Raw genomic sequence first — 19,371 nt, 5'->3', positions numbered from 1 at the left:
TTCATTAATATGTCCATACCCTTCCTTAAGTACCTCACTGAAAGGATACCCAAAAGCCACTGTGCAGAACTCAGTACTCCAAGGCAACTGAATGTGCTCGGGCTCTCTGCTGACTTGTGTGACAGTTTTTGCTCCAGAAAGCTTAACAGAACCTGTCATTATGTATGTGATATATCCTATCATAATTAATTCCCTTAGGGAATGACATCCAGAGGAAGCATGGTTCAAATACACAGCATGCACCAGAAATGCGACATTTTGAAAGAGACTACCAGCACCAAGATGCACCCATAGAAGAGCTGATATTTTTATTTTCCTTGACTGTAGATATATGGCATAAACTAAATCCTGTTATAAAAAGACTGGCTTAAAAACTGTTGAACCATACAGATAAAAATTGGTGTTTTTACTCTTGAACAGATTTGATTTATTCGTTAGAAATACAGAAGGTGATTAAAATTACCACGTGCCATTTAATATACAATGAAATAACAGCTTCCTCCAGCTTTAGTCAAAAAGCTTCAGAGCTGTAATCCTTTTTCAAATAATTACCCTGTTCATCAGGCTTCAGCACAAGATGACTCCAAGAAGAAGTAAAATGGCAAGACTGACTATAAAAGCCTCAGTATATAGACATACCAAGCTGAATGGCAATGAGAGCACTTTGCAAGTGCTTGTCAAGTCACAGGCCCAAACTGGCTAAAATTAGAACTGGGAGGAAAGAGCATATGAAAGTATCAAGTCCATCTGCCATATAAAAGGGTCTTTGAAGAAAAAAATGTAGGAAGGGTGGGTAGGTATGCCGACTGAATGAGGCAGCTATAGTGAATTACTGCTTTCACACACACAACCTGTGGTTTTGGCTCAGGCAAAAGCTATGCTGTGTGGCTACCCAGGAAAGTGAAGCCACATGCAGAAAAGGGAGAGTTAGTGGCTGACACCAAGAGCTAGGATAGCTTACTGCTGTCTTGCCTCAGGAGGCAGGCACAAGGATCCCGCTTGTGCAATTCCAGGACAGTGCAACTGTATCCTTCCTCAGGATAACTGCAGTGCTTCCTACTCACAGGGCAAGGATATCCTGCACCAGCTTGCATGAATGATTCTTTCCAACAGAAATGGCAACATAAAACCCAACATGCTGATGAAATAGTACTGCAAATTACATCCTTAAGGTCAATTCCTGTACAGAATATTCAGAACAACACTCAATAAACTTCTTGGACATCTTTTTCCTGGAGGCCCTGGAGGCATTAGTAAAAGTAAAGACATGTGAGTTGCAGTGCACTTTTAGCATAAATGAGACATAGAAGTAATTACTTTGGTAGAAACATCAGCTCCGTTGGAAGCTGACAGATTCCTAACGCATCAGATTTGTGACTGCTTTTTTTTTTCCCCCTGTGTTTTTTTTCCATGTTGTTTCTTATTCATAACGAAGTTCTACAGTAGTGACATTTGGCAGATTTGATAGAGATACTGGCTTTGTCATTATATTTTCCCCAATCCCTTTCTCCTCCCATTCTAGGATAACATCACAGCTCTATCTGCCAGGTCTCTCCAGGTCCAAGTTTATTTTTTATGTAATACCTGCTATTCAATCAGTGTCAATGCAGGGCTTTTCATGTGATTCCAGCTATCCAAACAGTTGCATTTCTCCACTGAAAACTAAATAATAATGTGATGTGCTTGATTGACCCAAATCTGCTGAAGGCTGCTTCAGTAATCCCTGCAGATTTATGCACTTCAGATTGCCATCTCTTCTGAGCAGTTTGCTCTTTCCAAAAGACACAAATTCTGGTATTTATTTTCAGGACTACAACCAATGGACAACTGAAGCCTCAAGTACAAAAATACCACTTTTGCAAAGCTGCTGCATCATAACCACCACAGAGCATATAATGCCCAAGTCCATAAAGGCTACCATGGAGACACTATTAATGTTGTAAAATACATAATCTACTTGGTTTGCTTTATAATACAGTTCTATAGGAGTTAACCCAGCAAAGACCATCCTGGGAAATAGATTAAACCACTGAAACATTTTGCCTCCATGTAAGCTGTGTGTTCCCTCTTGTTAAAGCAGCTAATTGCACTGACAGGGCAGCCTGATGTGGCTTGGTACAGCTCCATTCCAATTAAAGACACCATGTTCCACTGCGGGCAGCATCTGCAGCAGCACACAGAGGCTCTGCTCACATATACGAGCCCTCCCTGGATAAACAACACAACTGTGACACTCCCTGTACAAGTGTGAAAAACCAGCCAGGGCACTGGACTCATCTCTTCCTCTCCTCTCCCATGGGCAGGGCAACAGGACACATCCATTTGTCAAATTTTTCTTCTGCTACCATAAATAAAAGTTAAACTTACCTTGTCAAATGAGTCATTCCATGGTTTATTAGTGCTACTCAGGAAGCAGGTCTAAATTACAAGAATGGAAGAAAACTGCTCTAAATTGTGTCTCCACTTGCATCCTCAAACAATTTTTCTTCAGTTTTACAGCACATTCCAGTCCCTAAAGCGCCTATGAATACATTTTTTGTGAGCATGGTTGACTGGCAGAAGGAGAAAGGGACAACCCTAAAAGCAGTGACTTCAGCATTTCATGTCCTTGTACCCAGAGGTTGGAGCCACAACAACTACTGCATTGCTATCTGTTTTCAACACCACCACCATCCTGCTGGGAACTGTGATCTACAGCTTTGGGAATTTTGTTCTAGAAAATCCCAAGGGATGAACCTGTCCAATCCAAAAGCATTAGTTTGTTGACCACTGATCACAAGAACACTTATGCAGAAGATACCATGCAGAAACTGCTATACTCTTAGAGCTATTATACCTACAGCTACAACATAAAGTTAAATGCTCTTGGGAAAACAAAACAGTAGAATGAAGCCCAAAACTTACTGCCTGCACTAACTCATCCTGTAATTAATTTATTAAAACAGAGAGAAAAGCAAGAGTTCTTCCTCATTAATAACCCTAACCAGAACTGTGCAGCAGAGACAGAAAAGCCAGCCACTTCTACTAATTTTAGAATGTTCTATTATGAGATTTAGTGCTGTGGCTGATTTAAGGGAAGCCAAAAAAAGTCTTTCCAATTGTCAAATGAAAGAGGTAGATTCATTTACATATGGCCAGCTTTCCTTAACACTTTGAACTAAATTGCTTTTATTTAGAGCTTTTAACATTACATTTGTCCCCTTAAGATTCAAACATTTTAATACCCATCCCATCCCTTGTTAAGAGATTATTTAAAATGAAATGTAAAATCCAAGTCTTAATTAAGTGATGATATTAAGGAGCCTGAGTCATACTTTCACACAGGTGCTAGCTTATAGGACATGGTGAAACTCCAGCTCAGTTCTCTGTATTCTGCTTCTCTACAACCATCTTTTCAACTTCAATTTGCAGATTATTCTTCCTAACTTCACAGCCTAATCAGATACATGCTATTGGTCTCTGTTACCCAGCTGTTCTACTCTTCCCCAGTAACAGCTGCATTTCACCGGTGTACAGATTGATTACAAAATGTTTGATGCATCACAGGGCTCCTGGGAAATTCAGAGAGTATCACTGCAAGGAGTCTGGAGCTGAAATGTTATACTAGTTACACACCTTCCAGGAAACATGCTTTTGCAAAAGAACAGCTTTTTGCTCCCTCTCTGCTGTTACAAAAACAACCTCTCACTATGTAGAAAAGGTGAATTACCCAATTGTCTGAGTTACAGGAACAGCCCCAAAAATTACATAAAAGCTTCAGACAGATTTTTCTATCTTCCTTCAACTCCAAAGAACAGATTTTAAGCTTTCTTTTACTTCTTTCCCTTCCATTTCCTCACCTCCATTTCCTTGTCTAGTGCTCCAAATACTGTGCCACCAAACGGCTTAGGAATTGGCAGGAGCGAGTAGCTGATGCTGGAAGGAGGAAATACAGTGCAGTAACACATTTAGTTTTATTAGAGGCTCATAATGTAAATTGGTGTTTCACGAGCCATTTGAACAGAAAGTAACCAAACTTTTAAAAAGACAATTCACACACAATGGAAGAAAGGGTTAGGGATCACTAAAAAAAAGAACACTCCTTTAATTTATGAAGCCAGCATAAGGAAGCTCACAGGCAGACTGTCCAAGCAATCACAGCTTTGGGGCCATTCCTGTGCGTTCAGCTTGCTTCAGCTAACGCCACGCTTTCTTTAAAAACATCTTTCTGCTCCTCATAAAACAACTGTTTGGCAACAGAAAAGCTATCCACTGAAGTTTTACAAGACCTTTTTATTAACAGAATAATAAGTCTTTCTGCTGTTATTTAACCAGACCGCCACTTTCAGGCTAGAATTTCTGTGAAAACCTAAGAAGTACCATTCCCTGGTTTCCCAGAGAGGTCCATTCCTGCAGGCCTTGCTGAGACCCAGCCTTTTACCTCACCTCCAACTTGAGGAAGTTTTGTTAGGATGTGCTGATTACCACTTGCAGCATGCCTCCTTTCCTTCCTTACTCATTCTGCTATGATTTGTTACACATGCAAATGAGCAGATTAGACACAGAAACATTTATGCATTTATATAGTCTTCACTTAAATGCCACAAACTGTCCTTTCCCAGGTGGTGTGCAACTTCCTACAGATTTGCATCCTCTGCACCTGTCCCCAGGGCAATCTGTCTCTGTTTCCCGCAGCCAACCCTTCTCCCAGAGCCACCAGCCCCTGGCAGTGCTGCTGCCATGTCCCTGTGTGCTGTCCCTGCTGTCCTCTGGCCGCTGCTAACCCTGGTACCACAGGGCTCGGCTCTGCCTGCCCCCTCCAGCCTTGACTCAGCAGGCTGCTTTTAGAAAACTTGCAGAAACTTATCTTACGGACTTCCAACACACTGTCAAAACTTGCTTTAAATCAGCCAGTACTTCCAAAAGTGTTCAAGGTATAAAAAGCCCAACTGCATAATCCCTATTTCTTTAGGAAAACAAGTTAAAAAAGAAGGAATATAATTAGAACATTTCCATTTGAAGGCAAAAAGAGCAAGTCCCTCCACAGGTTTTAGGAAAAAGAGGGGAAAAAAACCACACCAAGAGCAAACAAATTAAAATTTCTAAATATGTTTGAAAATACAGTAGTAGTTATTAAAATAGCATTACACACAAAACTGATAAATAAGCATATTTCAGAGGCTGGATCAGAAACTGATGTCCTGCTCATTGGAAATGCTTCTTCACTAGCTACAAACTTTGTTTTGTTACTATAGTTACTGTCACTACAAGTGGCCCTGACTAAGGCATGAAGTATTTGTTATATAAAACCTCAACACAACTGCAGCCTTAAACTTCAGAAAGTACCAGCTCTGTGCTCAGTCCCCTTTGCAAATTCTATTCCAAGCCTAAACTCAAAATGCTTGTGTGCCAAATAGGGCACACTCTCGAGCAGCAGTTTAACAGCACTATTTAAGTGCTGAGAACATAATCAACATTGTTCACGATACACACTACAACTGTGAGGGAATTTAGATGGACTGTGCACTGTGCAAGGGAGCAGCGACTTCCTCCCTGGAAAATTAATGCTCTTAGCAGTGGCTATGAGGTACAAGAGAAACTGGCAATCAACCTTAATAAAATTTGCTGACTGACCATTGAATTTGATGGGAAAAAATGCCTGGAGCCAGGAAGCGCACCATGTAGAAAACACATCCTGCAGCACTGCAATTTTTTTTTTATTTTATTATATTTTCATCAGCTTAGTTTGATGAGGTTTAACATCCATAAGAAAAAAATAAATATGCTCTCTTTCTTGGCCTTTAATATATTCAGGTTTCACATAATTTTCTTCTTGTTCTTGTGGGGGATATTTTCAGCTAGACAAACCGCTATTATGGATAATCTTGGAAAAGCAGCTTATGAGATCCCCAGTGAAAACAGGGAGATGACAGAACCTCACTTTTTAAGGTAGTCATCTGATGCTGATACTCCAGCACAATGTGCCAGCCTGCTTCAGGCCATCTGCACCATTCTCAGCTGTGCTTTTTTCCCCTACTTGGGTAGGGTAAAACAGCCTGGCTTCCCTCTTCTTCAGCTTGAAATCCAGACACTAAGCATTTTCTTAAAAGGCCAACAGCCCACACAGAACCTGCTTGCAAGTGACTGTAAGCACTAAACAAGTGCCAAGGTCAGAAAATACATCCGCTTGTACACTTGCTTTCCTGCAGTAAGCATTACTCAAGGTTTGGGTCAAGCCAATGATCAGGGATATTTCTACTACAGCACTATTTAGTTAACTTCTGAAATGCCAGATGCAGCCATTTATGCTACTTAGCTTAAGCTTAAAGCAATTTAAATGATACAGAAGATTGGAAGAGAGTATCTTCTCTTTCCCTTCCGCCCTCAGAGCTGACACCCTGTACTATTCTTAGTGTGGTGTTAATTTCAGAGTTCACACATCAGAGGAAGCATTTCAAATTTATTCATTCATTTATGAGAACCTCTACAGGGCTTTGTCCTTAATGACTGAGCAACACTTTTTTTTTTTTTCAGCTGTGACATTATTTGCAACCAGTCTTACAGCTTATTACAGCCTCATAAGTGCTTAAGGGCAAATCTGCCCTACCCTGTAAGAAACATGATTTCCTTAAGGTGCTGTTTAGATACAGAATTGCTTCATCGGTTCTTCCCTGTAATAACAGTGCTTACAGTGACACCTAAACCCATGATTTCTCTCTCTTGTATGTCTGGCAACTAATCCCAGACAAATGGCCACGTCTATGTAGGCAAATAATGAGTCCCTGCTGGAATACATAATTTGTGAGTACTGCTTCTATCTTTTTGTGGCACCGCAACTTTACACTGTACTGTTGTTTAGACTGTCTTAGAGAAAAATAAATGATAATTCAGCTGCGATATTTTTATGCCCAGAATTCCTGGGTTCAGGGTGCAAGTTGCTAAACCATATAAAATGAGACATTTGCTCTGCCATGTGCAGAAGCAAATTAGATGGCATCAGCAGTAGATACTGCCTTATTTGAAATACAGCTTTTGCACCAGAAGTTTGCAGGACATCTAGGTGGAGAAATTAGTAAAGTCCAAGTTAATAACTGATGAACACCAATTTAAAAAGCCTTGCAAGGATTAGGCATGTTTTGAGCCAGTGAGGCATCTGAAAAAGTAATTTTTTTCTTTTAAGACTAGACTGACCTCTAGAACATCAAAAATCTGTACTAGAATTCCCTATACACTTTACAGTGTTGCTATCACAGTTAATGAGCTGAATAAAATCCCAGTGCAGCAGCTTATTTAGATACTGTCCTTCACAGTCGCATCACAGGGCTTAAATAAAAAACTAATATTGCAGAAGTTTAACATGTTTTTTTCTAAATCACCCCAGAAATTAAGTGAAAGGGTAAACCTTAAGTTAAGCTTGCTTTGCTGTCCTCCTTTCCCTGTGTATCAGTTGAACCTTCTAAAATAATGTCTTGATCTGGATGCATTTTGCTTTTTCTTTCTTTTTTTTTTTTTCCAGTTGGAAGAAATGTAATGGGGCTTTGCTCAAAAGCAGTCTTACACATGTGGGATAAAATCTATCTGCCAAAACTAAGAAATACACCTTGGCTAGGGCAGTATGGAGAAGGGAAATAACACCAAAGATCACAGGCTTTCAAATGCAAGTTTTCCTGCCCTGCACAACACACATTTGGACACCATTATCCTGCAGGATCTCCCTTCCTCTTACCCACAGGCATTTTGCACAGGACCATGCCCCTTCTGTGGAAACCCTGACATTTGCAGGTGGCCAGTGAAGCAGCAGGCAATTGCTGGTTGCCACAGAAAAAGAAGCAACATAATTCCAGCGCTGCTAGTAGAATTTTCAATTTCAATCCCTATTATGTCTGAAAATCATCTGGTGTGAAGGCTCCAAAGAGCCCATATATATTGAATCTTTTTTTTCCTTAAGTGGACTTGAAAAACAAAACCCTTGTTTCAGTTGGCATTTCCAAACTGACAATGTGCAGCCTCTTGATTAAGATGGGACATAGTTTATACCCCTGGCAACAAAGGAGACTCCAGACATTTCCATCTGCTTTAACAGCAGAGCAATGAACAAGAAAATGTACCACCCAGTTCAGTTTCAGAAGAATGTTTTTCAGGAAAAGATAATTTAGTATATGCATATGACTTTTACATATAAGCATATATGAAGTAGCACTAATTCATATAAGCACTCTAGATGCAAAGAAAACAAAACAAACACAAATCCTTCCAAACAATAAACTCCCAATATTATTGTGCACAGCTTTCAACAAATCCTACTACAGAACAGCACTATAGTGGTGGCTCAAAGGCAGCCAAAGTCTCAGCACTCCTCCTCTCAGGAGCCATTCTTTCTGGAGATGTAGAAAGAGCACAGATTAAAGCAATCCCACATAGATTAAAAATCCTCCAGGGGTGAGATCAGCACAGCTGGATGGCAGCAACATGAACTACCCTAAATGAACACTGGCCCCATGCCACCTACCAGCAGCTTCCTGAGGCACACATTACTGCTAGCTTTATTTTAACACAGTACATGGGGCAGCTAAGCCTTGGAGACTGCTTTGTGCAGGCCAGGAAAATCCCTGACACTCTTGCTCTCAGAGACCTTGGCTGCTATGCAGTGCTATTTGCCACCAGTGCTTTGCCTGCTATGGTGGAGCATCCCCGCCTCTTTTCGAGGCTGCACTGCGAAATCTGACTGAAATCAGACTGCATCTGAGAAATCTGGGTTTTACTGATACCCTTGCTGCTGCTTTTTTAAGCTGTCTCAAGTACTCATTCTTAACACCTGCCTTGCAAAAGCTTGGAGATGCAAGCTACTCAGTGCCCATCTGTCATTTCTGCATCTTTGTCTGGCAGGGAGTTCCACTCCTGGTAGGGCCCCTGGCACGTGTACCTGGGGGTGGAAGATGCTCTGTATTCTTCTCCTCCAGTGCCATTCTGCAATGCTGCATCACACTGGCCTCTCAAAGCACTTCTGCTGCAGCGGTCTGTGCAAGGCTGGAGAAGACTTAAAGCTGCTCCACACAGCAGCTGTACTGTCACATCCCTTTGGATCATGCTGGGTTATGTCATTCCTACTGTGCAGAACTGCACATTTAAACATGACTGAAATGCCAAGAGGAAGAGTTTTCCCTTTTTCTTCCCAACACAGAAAGTACCTACATTTTGAAGATAGACAAAATGGCTGACTAATGAAACTCATGGGGCAGGAGGCAGGGCTTCCTCTTTCACTCAGCAACACAGCTCCTTGCCAACTGGTCATTCTGCTCATTACACAGACTGCAGACACATGTATATTCCCAGCTGGGTTCAGACCCCCACTGCACTACATACCCTACCATCAACAGAAAGACATTTACCTTGTCCTGAGAAAATACAAGAAAAACTACAGGAAAATCTCAAGTCATCACAAGCACCCAGATGGCAGATACAAATGGCCAGACTGCAGAAGGAAAAATAAAAGAAAAAAATAGTATTAAAAAATGTCCAGGAGTCTACTCACTATGAATTTCAATTCAACTGCTTACTGGTATGAACTTGACTTGAGGTGCTAGATATCAACCTCCTGCCACTTCTCCAGTTGATAGAGACATATGGAATAGAGTTCACTGTTCACAATTTCCAACAGTTCACATGTCCAGCCACAGTGCTCAAAAACACAATTCTATGTCATACTTGCATCATTCTGGATTGAATTTTCTGTTGGTATATTAGGAAAAATCTCTGCTAATGACTGTGCCGCTTGATTAGGCCATTTAGCACTCCATCCTGATATTCCCTCTTCCTCCTAAAATACAGCCTTATAACAAATTTAATGCCAAATTACATACGTAACTGTTAAAGTGAATAAGGGAAAGTAAAATAATTCATATGATTTACTTTCTGTTGTCAAAATGTTAGCATAATAGGAAATATGTAATATTTTCTAAGACATGTTGGTAACACAGAACTTCTAGGTTACAATCTTTCTCTCCATGATAAGACCTGCATTCATCATTATCTTTCCTTAACAAACAGAGACTAAAATATAAGAAACATCAATAGTGACTAATATCAAATAGTATGACTATGCCTGCTTACATATTTGGTTCTGCAGAAATTAATGACAATGGCAACAGAAGTTGACTTCCCATCTAAGGTGCAATTACTGTCAATTACTGCAAGTATTTCTAAGACAGTGAAGAGCAAGGGCTTTCCCTGTTTTCAGGAGGTAAAAACTACATCTGTGGCTGAAAAATTACCATACTTAGTTTGTGCTCCCTGGTGAGTTCTTCAGAACATCTGAATAAATCCACCTCCCTCTTCTTTTTGAAGAAAATGCAAATCAAAACATTTTGTGCTCTTCTCATTAGATAAATAAATACTCCTAGGACATTAGAGCAGAAGTCACTCAAGTCTGAAATTTCCAGCTGGAAATGAAAAAGCTACCCCTTTCACTGAGTGATCAGAGCATTATACTCTACTCATCTCAAGACAACATAGCTTGACCGCACTGCAGCCTTCTTGGACAGTAATCTCCTGCACTGAAAAACTATTTGCTAAGCATCACATCCATGCCTCTTCATATTTCAGGATCTGTTTTTCAGTAATGATTATCAACAATAATTCTCAGTGAATTAAATTTTTTATTCTCAAAAACCAATTCCAAAAAAAAAAAAAATAACAACTCTTGATCATCCTTGCAATTGAGACTTCTTAAAGGTCTCAGAAAATTCAGAAAATATTTTCCCATACTTCCTTGGTAATGAGTTTCTGAGAGCCTCAGGAAACAATTTCAGATTATTGTATCTGTGTGTTTGACAGCAGACTTTTCAAAGCCTTCTATTGCATTTGCAGGGTGCCCTGATGAAGGAAGGAATGATGGATCTGACTCCATGTTCTCAGAAGGCTAATTTATTATTTTATGATACTACATTATATTAAAGAACACTAAAATATACTAAAGAATCCAGAAAGGATACTTACAGAAGGCTAAAAAGATAATAATGAAATCTCGTGACTCTCTCCAGAGTCCTGACACAGCTTGGCACTGATTGGCCAATAAGTCAAAACAATTCACATCAGAAAAACAAAGAAACTACCACCTGTTAGTAAACAATCTCCAACCACATTCCAAAGGAGCAAAACACAGGAAAAGCAAATGAGATAATTTTCTGTGAGGCTTCTAAGCTTCCCAGGAGAAAAATCCAGGGTGAAGAGATTTTTCAGAAAATATGAATGTGACAGCATTCACCTTCACGAGGGGTGAAGCAACGAAAAAACAAGACAAGCTGGGTATTTTGTTTTCTCCTTTATCCATATATTGACAGTGCCTTGAAGGAGTTCAGGAAGGCTCCAAAACCCTATTTTCTGGCAGAACTGCTCTCTGAATTTGCTAACAAAAGCTGGCATCCCATTCAGCCCCACTGAATACCTATGTAGCCCCACAGCAGAAAGTGAAAGTTTAGAGCTGGGCTTCCCACACCAACACCACTTTTTTTCTTTGGTTCTCTCTTTGACTTCCAGGCAGCAAGTATGCCTTAGGTTCTCCTTGGGATCTCCATGACCCAGATCTACCTTTGGAGGTCACAAAATCACCTGGTAGAAACACAGAGATCTCAGTCACTAAGTCCCTTCTCACCTTGGATAACCCCTACATGCACATACTATGGCTAAACTCCATTTCTAGAAGTTCCCACTGACAATGACTCTGCTGCCCACATAATACAAACATGCTATTTTTCAATATACTTTGGTATCCAGTGTAGACAGTCAGGGCTCCTGAACACTTCCTTTGAATATAAAGCAGAACATCATGCTGCAGCTGTTCAAAAGAAAATGGCCCTTAGAAGGGAGCAAAGTGTGTACTGGGGGGACTAACTCATTGGTAAGGCAGATGTACTGTGCTCTGGAGTACAGAACCTGGGGCTCGTAACTCAAATCAGCCATGCTAGTCCTGCATTTTTGAATCTATTCTTAAATTCCTTATGTCTGCATTTGCATACCTAGTGTTACCTCTGCAATTGCAAAACAAACATCTAGAAGCACTGTTGCTCACTATAAAGGCCTTAAATGCATGGAGGCAGTAGCCATTTACTCAGATACTACAGAAAAAAGTTATAATGAAATAAAATTGACTTTTCATCCAGAGGAAAGATTTGAATCTTTACTGTTAAGGCTGGAAAACTGCTTATCTGTTCCTTCTTTTCATACCATACTAGGAAAATTAGTCTGCAGTAGGGTTCTTCTCTAAGCTCCATTTAACTCCTTTTATTCATATCCTGAACCCTGAGCTATGAGGGAATGGAATTCTCTCCAGTTCCCTTTGAATCCAGCCCTGTAATTTTAAGATGGATTGATACGTACACCAACACAAATCCATTCCTGGCACAAACAGACATTATCTAGGGGGATATTTCTTTCTACCACATCAAGCTGGTGAATAAAAGGCTATCATGCTCACCTGCTGAATTTTTGTCTTAGATCAGACTACAACCCTTAGAGAAGCATGCATATGTCCATTTGAATCTGCCAAAAGAGGAATCTAATCTTGGATACTGTAACTCAAAAATTCATTTTGTTTCTTCATCATGGGGGGTGAGGGGGGCAGTGCTAGAAGTGTGAAAATAAATCCAAACAAGAAAAAAGCACCCTAAAACATCTTTTTTTTTTAGTATTTTTTTTTACCTCTAGGTATCTGTGGTCTTTAATAAAAGTCAAGAGCCTATCTTAAAGCTCTTCCTTCAGGTATTTGCCATACAAATACTCACTATCTTTACTAGTTCTACAGAGTATAATCCCAATTACTGCAATATATCACCAAGTATTTTTAAGGTTAATTCTATAAAAAACAGAGAATTGTAACATGCCAACAGAAACAAACATTCATGGTTACTACAGCAAAAACCCCAGCTCAACCATACCATCTCCACATCTCCCTTGCTTTAGTGAATCACAGAAGCCTAACACATTTTGTATTCTTGTAGCACAGTGCTGTTATATCAAGTACATTCTTCCATTTTTTGTTACTTTGTATTATTGACTGGGGCATCAATAAAGAAATAAAAACATTTTTGGGTCACTCTCACCAGCCAGGGTGTGAACACACCACTACAAGAAGTCAGCTTACAAAAGCTCCACCCTTGAGAGTTTTGAGTATCCTATTTATAAAAGTTGTCTAGCATGATCAAATGCTACAGCCAAAATATTAATCTGTCCTTGCTTTAGATCTTACACCCTTGAGGAATTCAAACAAAACAGTATTCTGAGAATTTTAACAAGCTGTTCTCTCACCAAGATGTACTGACTTCCTTGCCTCCTGCCTGATGATGAACTGGAATCATATAAATGGGCTGACCTGATTCTCTAAGGCTAAGAAGCCACCACCATTCCATGAGAAAAGTGGCAAAACCCTTCCAGGGCATGGAAAGCTGGAATACCTGGGTGTGAGGTGGGAAGGGTGGGGGGCACAACTATCTTCACTTACCCGTGGCAGTGTAGATCAGCCACAACACAAAACCATTGACTGAGGGACAATTGACTCTGTGTTCTCCATGAAGATTATAGGCAAGAACACAGATCTATTTTACTGCTCTCAACAGTACTGCTGGCCTCCACCAGTGCCCAAAAAGATATGGCTCAAAGAAGGCATGAGTTGTTTATTTTAAACACAAAAGAAAGAGCTTGACAAGCAATGGAAAGAGAATTCAAACTAGAAATGACAGTTTAATCCTGCATTTTGAGATACTGATTTTACATCAAGGTTGGAGAGGTTTTTTGAGGCAAATGGAAGCACCTGGTAAATGGCATTGCTTATATTCCACAGAATAGCTCTCCCCACAGTAAGTGTGCACCAGACTACGACAAATAAATCTTGCCACACAATTACTTCACAAGGCCTTAATGAAATTAATGTAGCAGTGATGAAATCAAGGACATCTTCTGTCAGTAAACCACTTCTAATCTAGAAGAGAACTTTATATTTTGAGGGCTGGCTGTAACAAATAAACCATTTCTGCTAAAACAACACGAACACCAAGACAACCAAGACAATTCCCCAAGCAGAATTTACTTCCTTTTTTATAAACACTTTCCAAGATACACATTTAATATTTATTGGCCTTCTGAGCCTTTTTTTCACTCCATTTACAGTAATTACTCTTGTGCTAGCTTTCTGTAGAACAAAAGCAACTGCATTTGACACCTACATTGCTCCAGAATATCAACCCACTTGTTTCTTTTTGAGTCTTTATGTGTAGAACAGCAGTGCTTCCCAGAAGTTTTGTTGTTTCTTTGTAACTAGTTTAGAGACTTTGAGAGCAACAGAATAGTGACTTACCGTCTAGAAAGAGAAGGAATATTAACATCTGTTCATTTAAGAGAGTTACAACCCCTGTGCAACACGCAGAACCGCCACAGAGACACGATAATTTAACAAAATATTCACCATCACATTGGGCAGCAATTAGATGATGTGACATGCTATGCCAGAGGACTGTATTGTTCTAACATAATGGGGAGCCATCCAGGAGACATGAAACTACCCAGTGAACAACAGAATAGGTTTGGATAAGCAGTCTGGGAGCAATAGAATGTCCATAAAATTGATATGCTATTTCCAACTTTATACTTGGTATAGACATTCATTTTTTTCCACTGCTGGAAGCTAACCAATTAAAGCTAAAAGATGATCAGAGAGCAAAACAGTGATCTGGAAGAGGGGCTGAATTAGGAAGACAAAAACACTTTTATACAAGCAAAACTGGAAGGAAGAAATATTACTAGCTGAAAATAAAGGACATGTTAAGCTCTGTGGTGGATTCTGCAGGCTGCTAGACCCAGAGTTCTGCATGGAACTCTGTGAGGTGTATACAGACTTTAAAAAGCCAAATTATTTCAAAATAAACAATGAATTACTTTATGAAGATCATCTGGAGGGCAAGAGTGCTCACTAACATTATTTCTCCCCCGAGACAAGCCTGTGAAGGTAATCACTGCCAGACTCAGGTAGAACATTACCCAAAGAGTGGCCTTTGAGCTGGAAAAAAAAAATACAGGAATCCATCATCAGCAAGGCTTATGATTAGCATTACGGACCTGGAGGGGAGACACCTGATACTAACAGGATTCTTCCTACCCAAATGTGCTGAAGATAGTCCTTTCAAAAATATATACCAAAGCCAACTGTTGGTACTACATTCACTTGCTTCTTTTAATAGCATACCATCATTGACAGGATGTAAAATCACTAAGTTTTATACTGGGCAGTCTCATCCCATAGAGAGGTGTCAGCAACTTTTCAGATGATACCTTCCATGTAAAGGTTGCTATTTCTGTCTTTTATAGTCATGGCAAGACAGTGTATTTCTTCTGGCTCAGCCCATCTTGCAATATGTTCATCATAGCTGGCTTTCATTCTTCTTTTATGAAGTCTTCCTCTGACATTGCTTGACAGTACATTCTAGTGTTCAAATTCAGCCAGTCATTCACTGACTGGAATGCAATGGATTTGTTACTACATGCCACCTTTCAAGAAGTCATCTTGCTAGGTTCATTTTGTGCCTTTTGGATATTCAGCTCTTCAATAGCTCAGTTCAAACCACTGCATCTTTCACTGTATTCAGTGCCCACATTTCACATCCCTCCTCCCTGAGCACCACATCAACCTCTGAAATCTGCAGTAAATGTAAAAAACACATGAACAAGGGGCACTTTCAGACATATTTGGGTCAGTATCATGAAGTTCATGCCAAAGGATGTTATGTGTTAGCTGAGCAATGCAGTATATTTTTTCCAACTGCTTCAGTCAACAGCCAACTACATGAATTATCCTAAAAAAAATTGTTCTTTAAAAGTTGCAATGAAAGGACTTAATATAAAAGAAAAAAAGCAGCAACTAATTAATTTTAATTACATACAGAAACCAGGGAAACAGTATGAGATGGCTGTAGTTTGGGTCAGCTAAATGCTTAATTTTTTACATTTTATGCTTTCTTTTATTTGGGATATACATCTAAACAATGCTTCTGGGGTTTTTTTTTCCTGCCATCTACAGAGTCCTAAGGTCCTTTAATGCAGCTTTCATCATCTTTTCTTGATACATACCATCAAACTGTGCTTCCAAAAAGAGATGTCATTAGGAAGGGAGCCCCCAGGCACCACGTTACACAGTTGCCTGGTTCATATAAATGTGAATTGGGAAAAATAATCAACCACTTTTAAATACAGCTTTAAAATCATGCAGTTGAACTTGCCTACACTATTTACATGAAACATCTTGTAGTCATTCCATACAGTAGTAAAATTAGCATTTTTCTATAAGGCAATAGCAATTGGAGATACACAATAGCATCAGGACTTTGTCCCTTCAAAGAGGTTTTACAAAGCAGTAAAACCCTTCTAGCATACACTGCACTAGAAAGCCTGAAATGGTTTCAAATTTGGTACAAATTATAGATGTACTCTGTTATTCTTGCTTTTCCCCTCCTTATTGGATTCCCATTCCTTTTTTCAGAAACACTTGTTTAAATCTATTTTTAAGCTTTTTTTTTTCTTTTTTCTTGCCTTGCAACTCCGACATACTTTCTCCATTCCCTCACTCATGAGTTATTTGCTGGCTGGTTGAGAGAAAGACCCACATGGATACAGGGCAGTCGCACAGCAGAGGCAAAAAGCCAGTTCTTATTCCTCCATCCATGTGTACCTGTGAATGAGTCTCACTGTCAGCCTTGTTACACACTCCTGTGTAACAGGGGAGAAAAGAGGGGCCCTTCCAAGGGCACACACTTTAGCAAGGTTGTGTCTAGGAGCAAGCACAAACCTGGGCCTTCACCACCAATACTAATTGTTTCTATCAGAAACAACCTATTCTGCTACTCCTTGGCAAAGGTCTTTGTGCAAATCAGAATTTGCACTCACAGAAACATAAGAGATAATAGTCTTTTCAGCTTTGGGGAAATCAGATTATCAGACAGCACAAAGGAACCCACCCAGCAGCCCTCCAAGCTACTTTGCATACAATGCTTGCTATGTTTTGTCCTCCCCTGAAACATAAATAATCAGTCACTGCTGGGGGAAAGATCCAGGACATGATGGACCAGTTAGTCAATTGGACAAGGCAAACACTCTTCTCCTGACATAAACAACCTCTTCCTGTGTCTTGTGTATCTTTGGGTGTTTTTTTTGTAGTCTTCAACAAACATCTGATCTCCAACTGTTCAACGTGACCTTTGACTGTATGAGGGGTTTTTACTTTGTTTGTTACTTTAAAACCCTAAAATACAATTCAGCAGCCACTGGGCTATTTCCTGCTTCAGTCATACCTATGTTCACAATCTAAAGTGTAGAGCTGGCTTCATTTTAAAAGCATTTCCATTACTAATTTCCACTTCATTCCCAAAGAAATGCAGTCTTAGTTCCTCACATACACAAAGTAACTAACCTCAAAAACACAGGCAGCAAAGCTATTTTAAATGGCAACATGTAGTTTGCAATAAAAACATATGCTGATACAGCACTGAAAGATCCTAAAGCATTCAAGCTCACATTTACACAGCCTCAATCTTCCTATGACCTGCCTTTGCTCTGTTTAGATAATATTCCACTCAGCTTCTGGACTAAACCTCTGGAGGCTGCTCCCTCTTGCTACTGAGAATGCAGGCTATCTAAAGACAACGATGCACAGGTTTAGAACGCTATTTAAGCACAGGCAATTCCAAATGAAAGTTGGTTTTCCAGAAATGCAATAGGATTTTCTGCAGTGTGGCTGAGAAACTCAGCTAGTATGAAATCACCAGAGAATGCTACAGTAGCTTCAATTTTTGCACAGAACAGACAAATTCATTGTTTTGAAAGGTCATGACAGTAAATTGCATGGAATTCAATTTACCTCCCTCAGATGGATGAGGGACTGAGTCAAACATAGAACAGTGGAAGCCTTTGGCTCCAAGAAGTCTGTGCTGATTCAAACCTACTCCTAGGCAGGCAAATCGTCCTTCCTCTCAGCTACACATTATCACAGCTTGTGATTTTCAACTAATCTTTTTCCCCAGCTGTCACATTGCAGCAAATTGTGTCATAGACGAGCATCAAAACAATGGTCATTGCAAGAAAAATTTGTTTTTAACGAGGGAGTTACCAAATATAAAATTACTTGTGACACAGACACTGTCATAGTTGTCTCACGCTCATTTCTCCACATCTGAAGTGTAATACAAAAAACTACAGGAAATAACACCATCAGCACAATACAGAAAGACAAATACTGGAAAAGAAAGCAAGTGTGAGGATTACAGAAAGACCGTGAAGACAGCAAGTAAAAGAATACCCTTCCCAGGAGGAGAGTGACACACCTGTAACAGGCGCCTTGTGTACAACTAAGAACAACCGCTAGTGAGCAGTTCATTCCTGACTGGATGCTTGGCACCAGGCAACAACTCTTACCTAAAGCTTTCTGGGTATTCAACAACAGCCATGTTGATAACATCCAGTGCATGCTGATAGTGCTTCTGAGCTGAAAAGAGGAGGGCCAGTAGATGAAGTGAATTCATGTCATCTTTGCACAGTTGCAGAGCTTCTTGAAGATGGTCTATAGCATCTGAAATCTAGAAGGAGATAGGGTAGAAATAACAAGAGAACATATCACTCTTTCAGTCCTACATCATACATTAAAAATAAGAACAAATAGAGTAAATAGAAATTCTGAAGAAATTCTGCTTAGGCACCTTCTACTATCAAAACAGTCTGCCAAAATTAACAGACTGCAGTGCTTGAAAAAAACCCACACATTCTAGAGAAAGAAGTCTGCAGTATTACTAAATCACTGCTTATAAACAAGAGCAGCAGACCTGATCCCATCAACCCCTCATCCTTTGGCATGGTGATTCTATGATGTAAACATATCCACCACAGATGCCCAACTCTCAGCTCCATTTTCTAGGATGAGTGGCTGGCTCTTCACCTGGGGGTGAGCATTGCACATGTCTGCTGCATTTTGCCTCTCATAATGGCTGTACAAAGCCTTCCATGATTTGGATCATGAAAATAAAAATCAAGTTTGAACGTTCAAGGGTAAAAGAGTCAAGATTTAAAATGCTGTCAGAAAAAGAAATATATTTGCAAGCAGTGATGTAAAGAGCAGCCCTGACAGTCACAGCAGCAGCATGTTATTAGAACCAAGTCTCACTTGGCAGAAAACTTAACATCTATAATGAATGCAAGTCTATCACACGCTCTTTGTGATCCAGTACACTATTTTAGGCTATCTGTTAAAAAAGCAAACTTAGCAGATTTTCTTTCATTTGTTTACTGGTAAGTTTTATGTAGAGGATTTTCTTTAAGATTCTTCAGTGTCTGAAATTACTGTTACATAAATTATTTCATTTC

General features: G+C 39.8%; 1 protein-coding gene across 6 annotated transcripts in view; it reads right to left on the bottom strand.

Moving 5' to 3' along the window:
* Positions 1-19,371, bottom strand: part of TTC7A (tetratricopeptide repeat domain 7A) — a 204,013-nt gene that overhangs the window by 105,458 nt on the left and 79,184 nt on the right. For all 6 annotated transcript variants that reach the window (XM_064414482.1, XM_064414479.1, XM_064414477.1 and 3 more), the window contains one exon: positions 18,430-18,590. In XM_064414482.1, the coding sequence (XP_064270552.1) occupies positions 18,430-18,590 (161 nt within the window). The remainder of the gene's footprint in view (positions 1-18,429; positions 18,591-19,371) is intronic.

The sequence above is a fragment of the Passer domesticus genome, chromosome 3 (assembly GCF_036417665.1).
Source record: "Passer domesticus isolate bPasDom1 chromosome 3, bPasDom1.hap1, whole genome shotgun sequence".
In the NCBI taxonomy this organism is placed as follows: domain Eukaryota; kingdom Metazoa; phylum Chordata; class Aves; order Passeriformes; family Passeridae; genus Passer; species Passer domesticus.
This window is presented reverse-complemented; position numbering and strand designations above follow the sequence as displayed.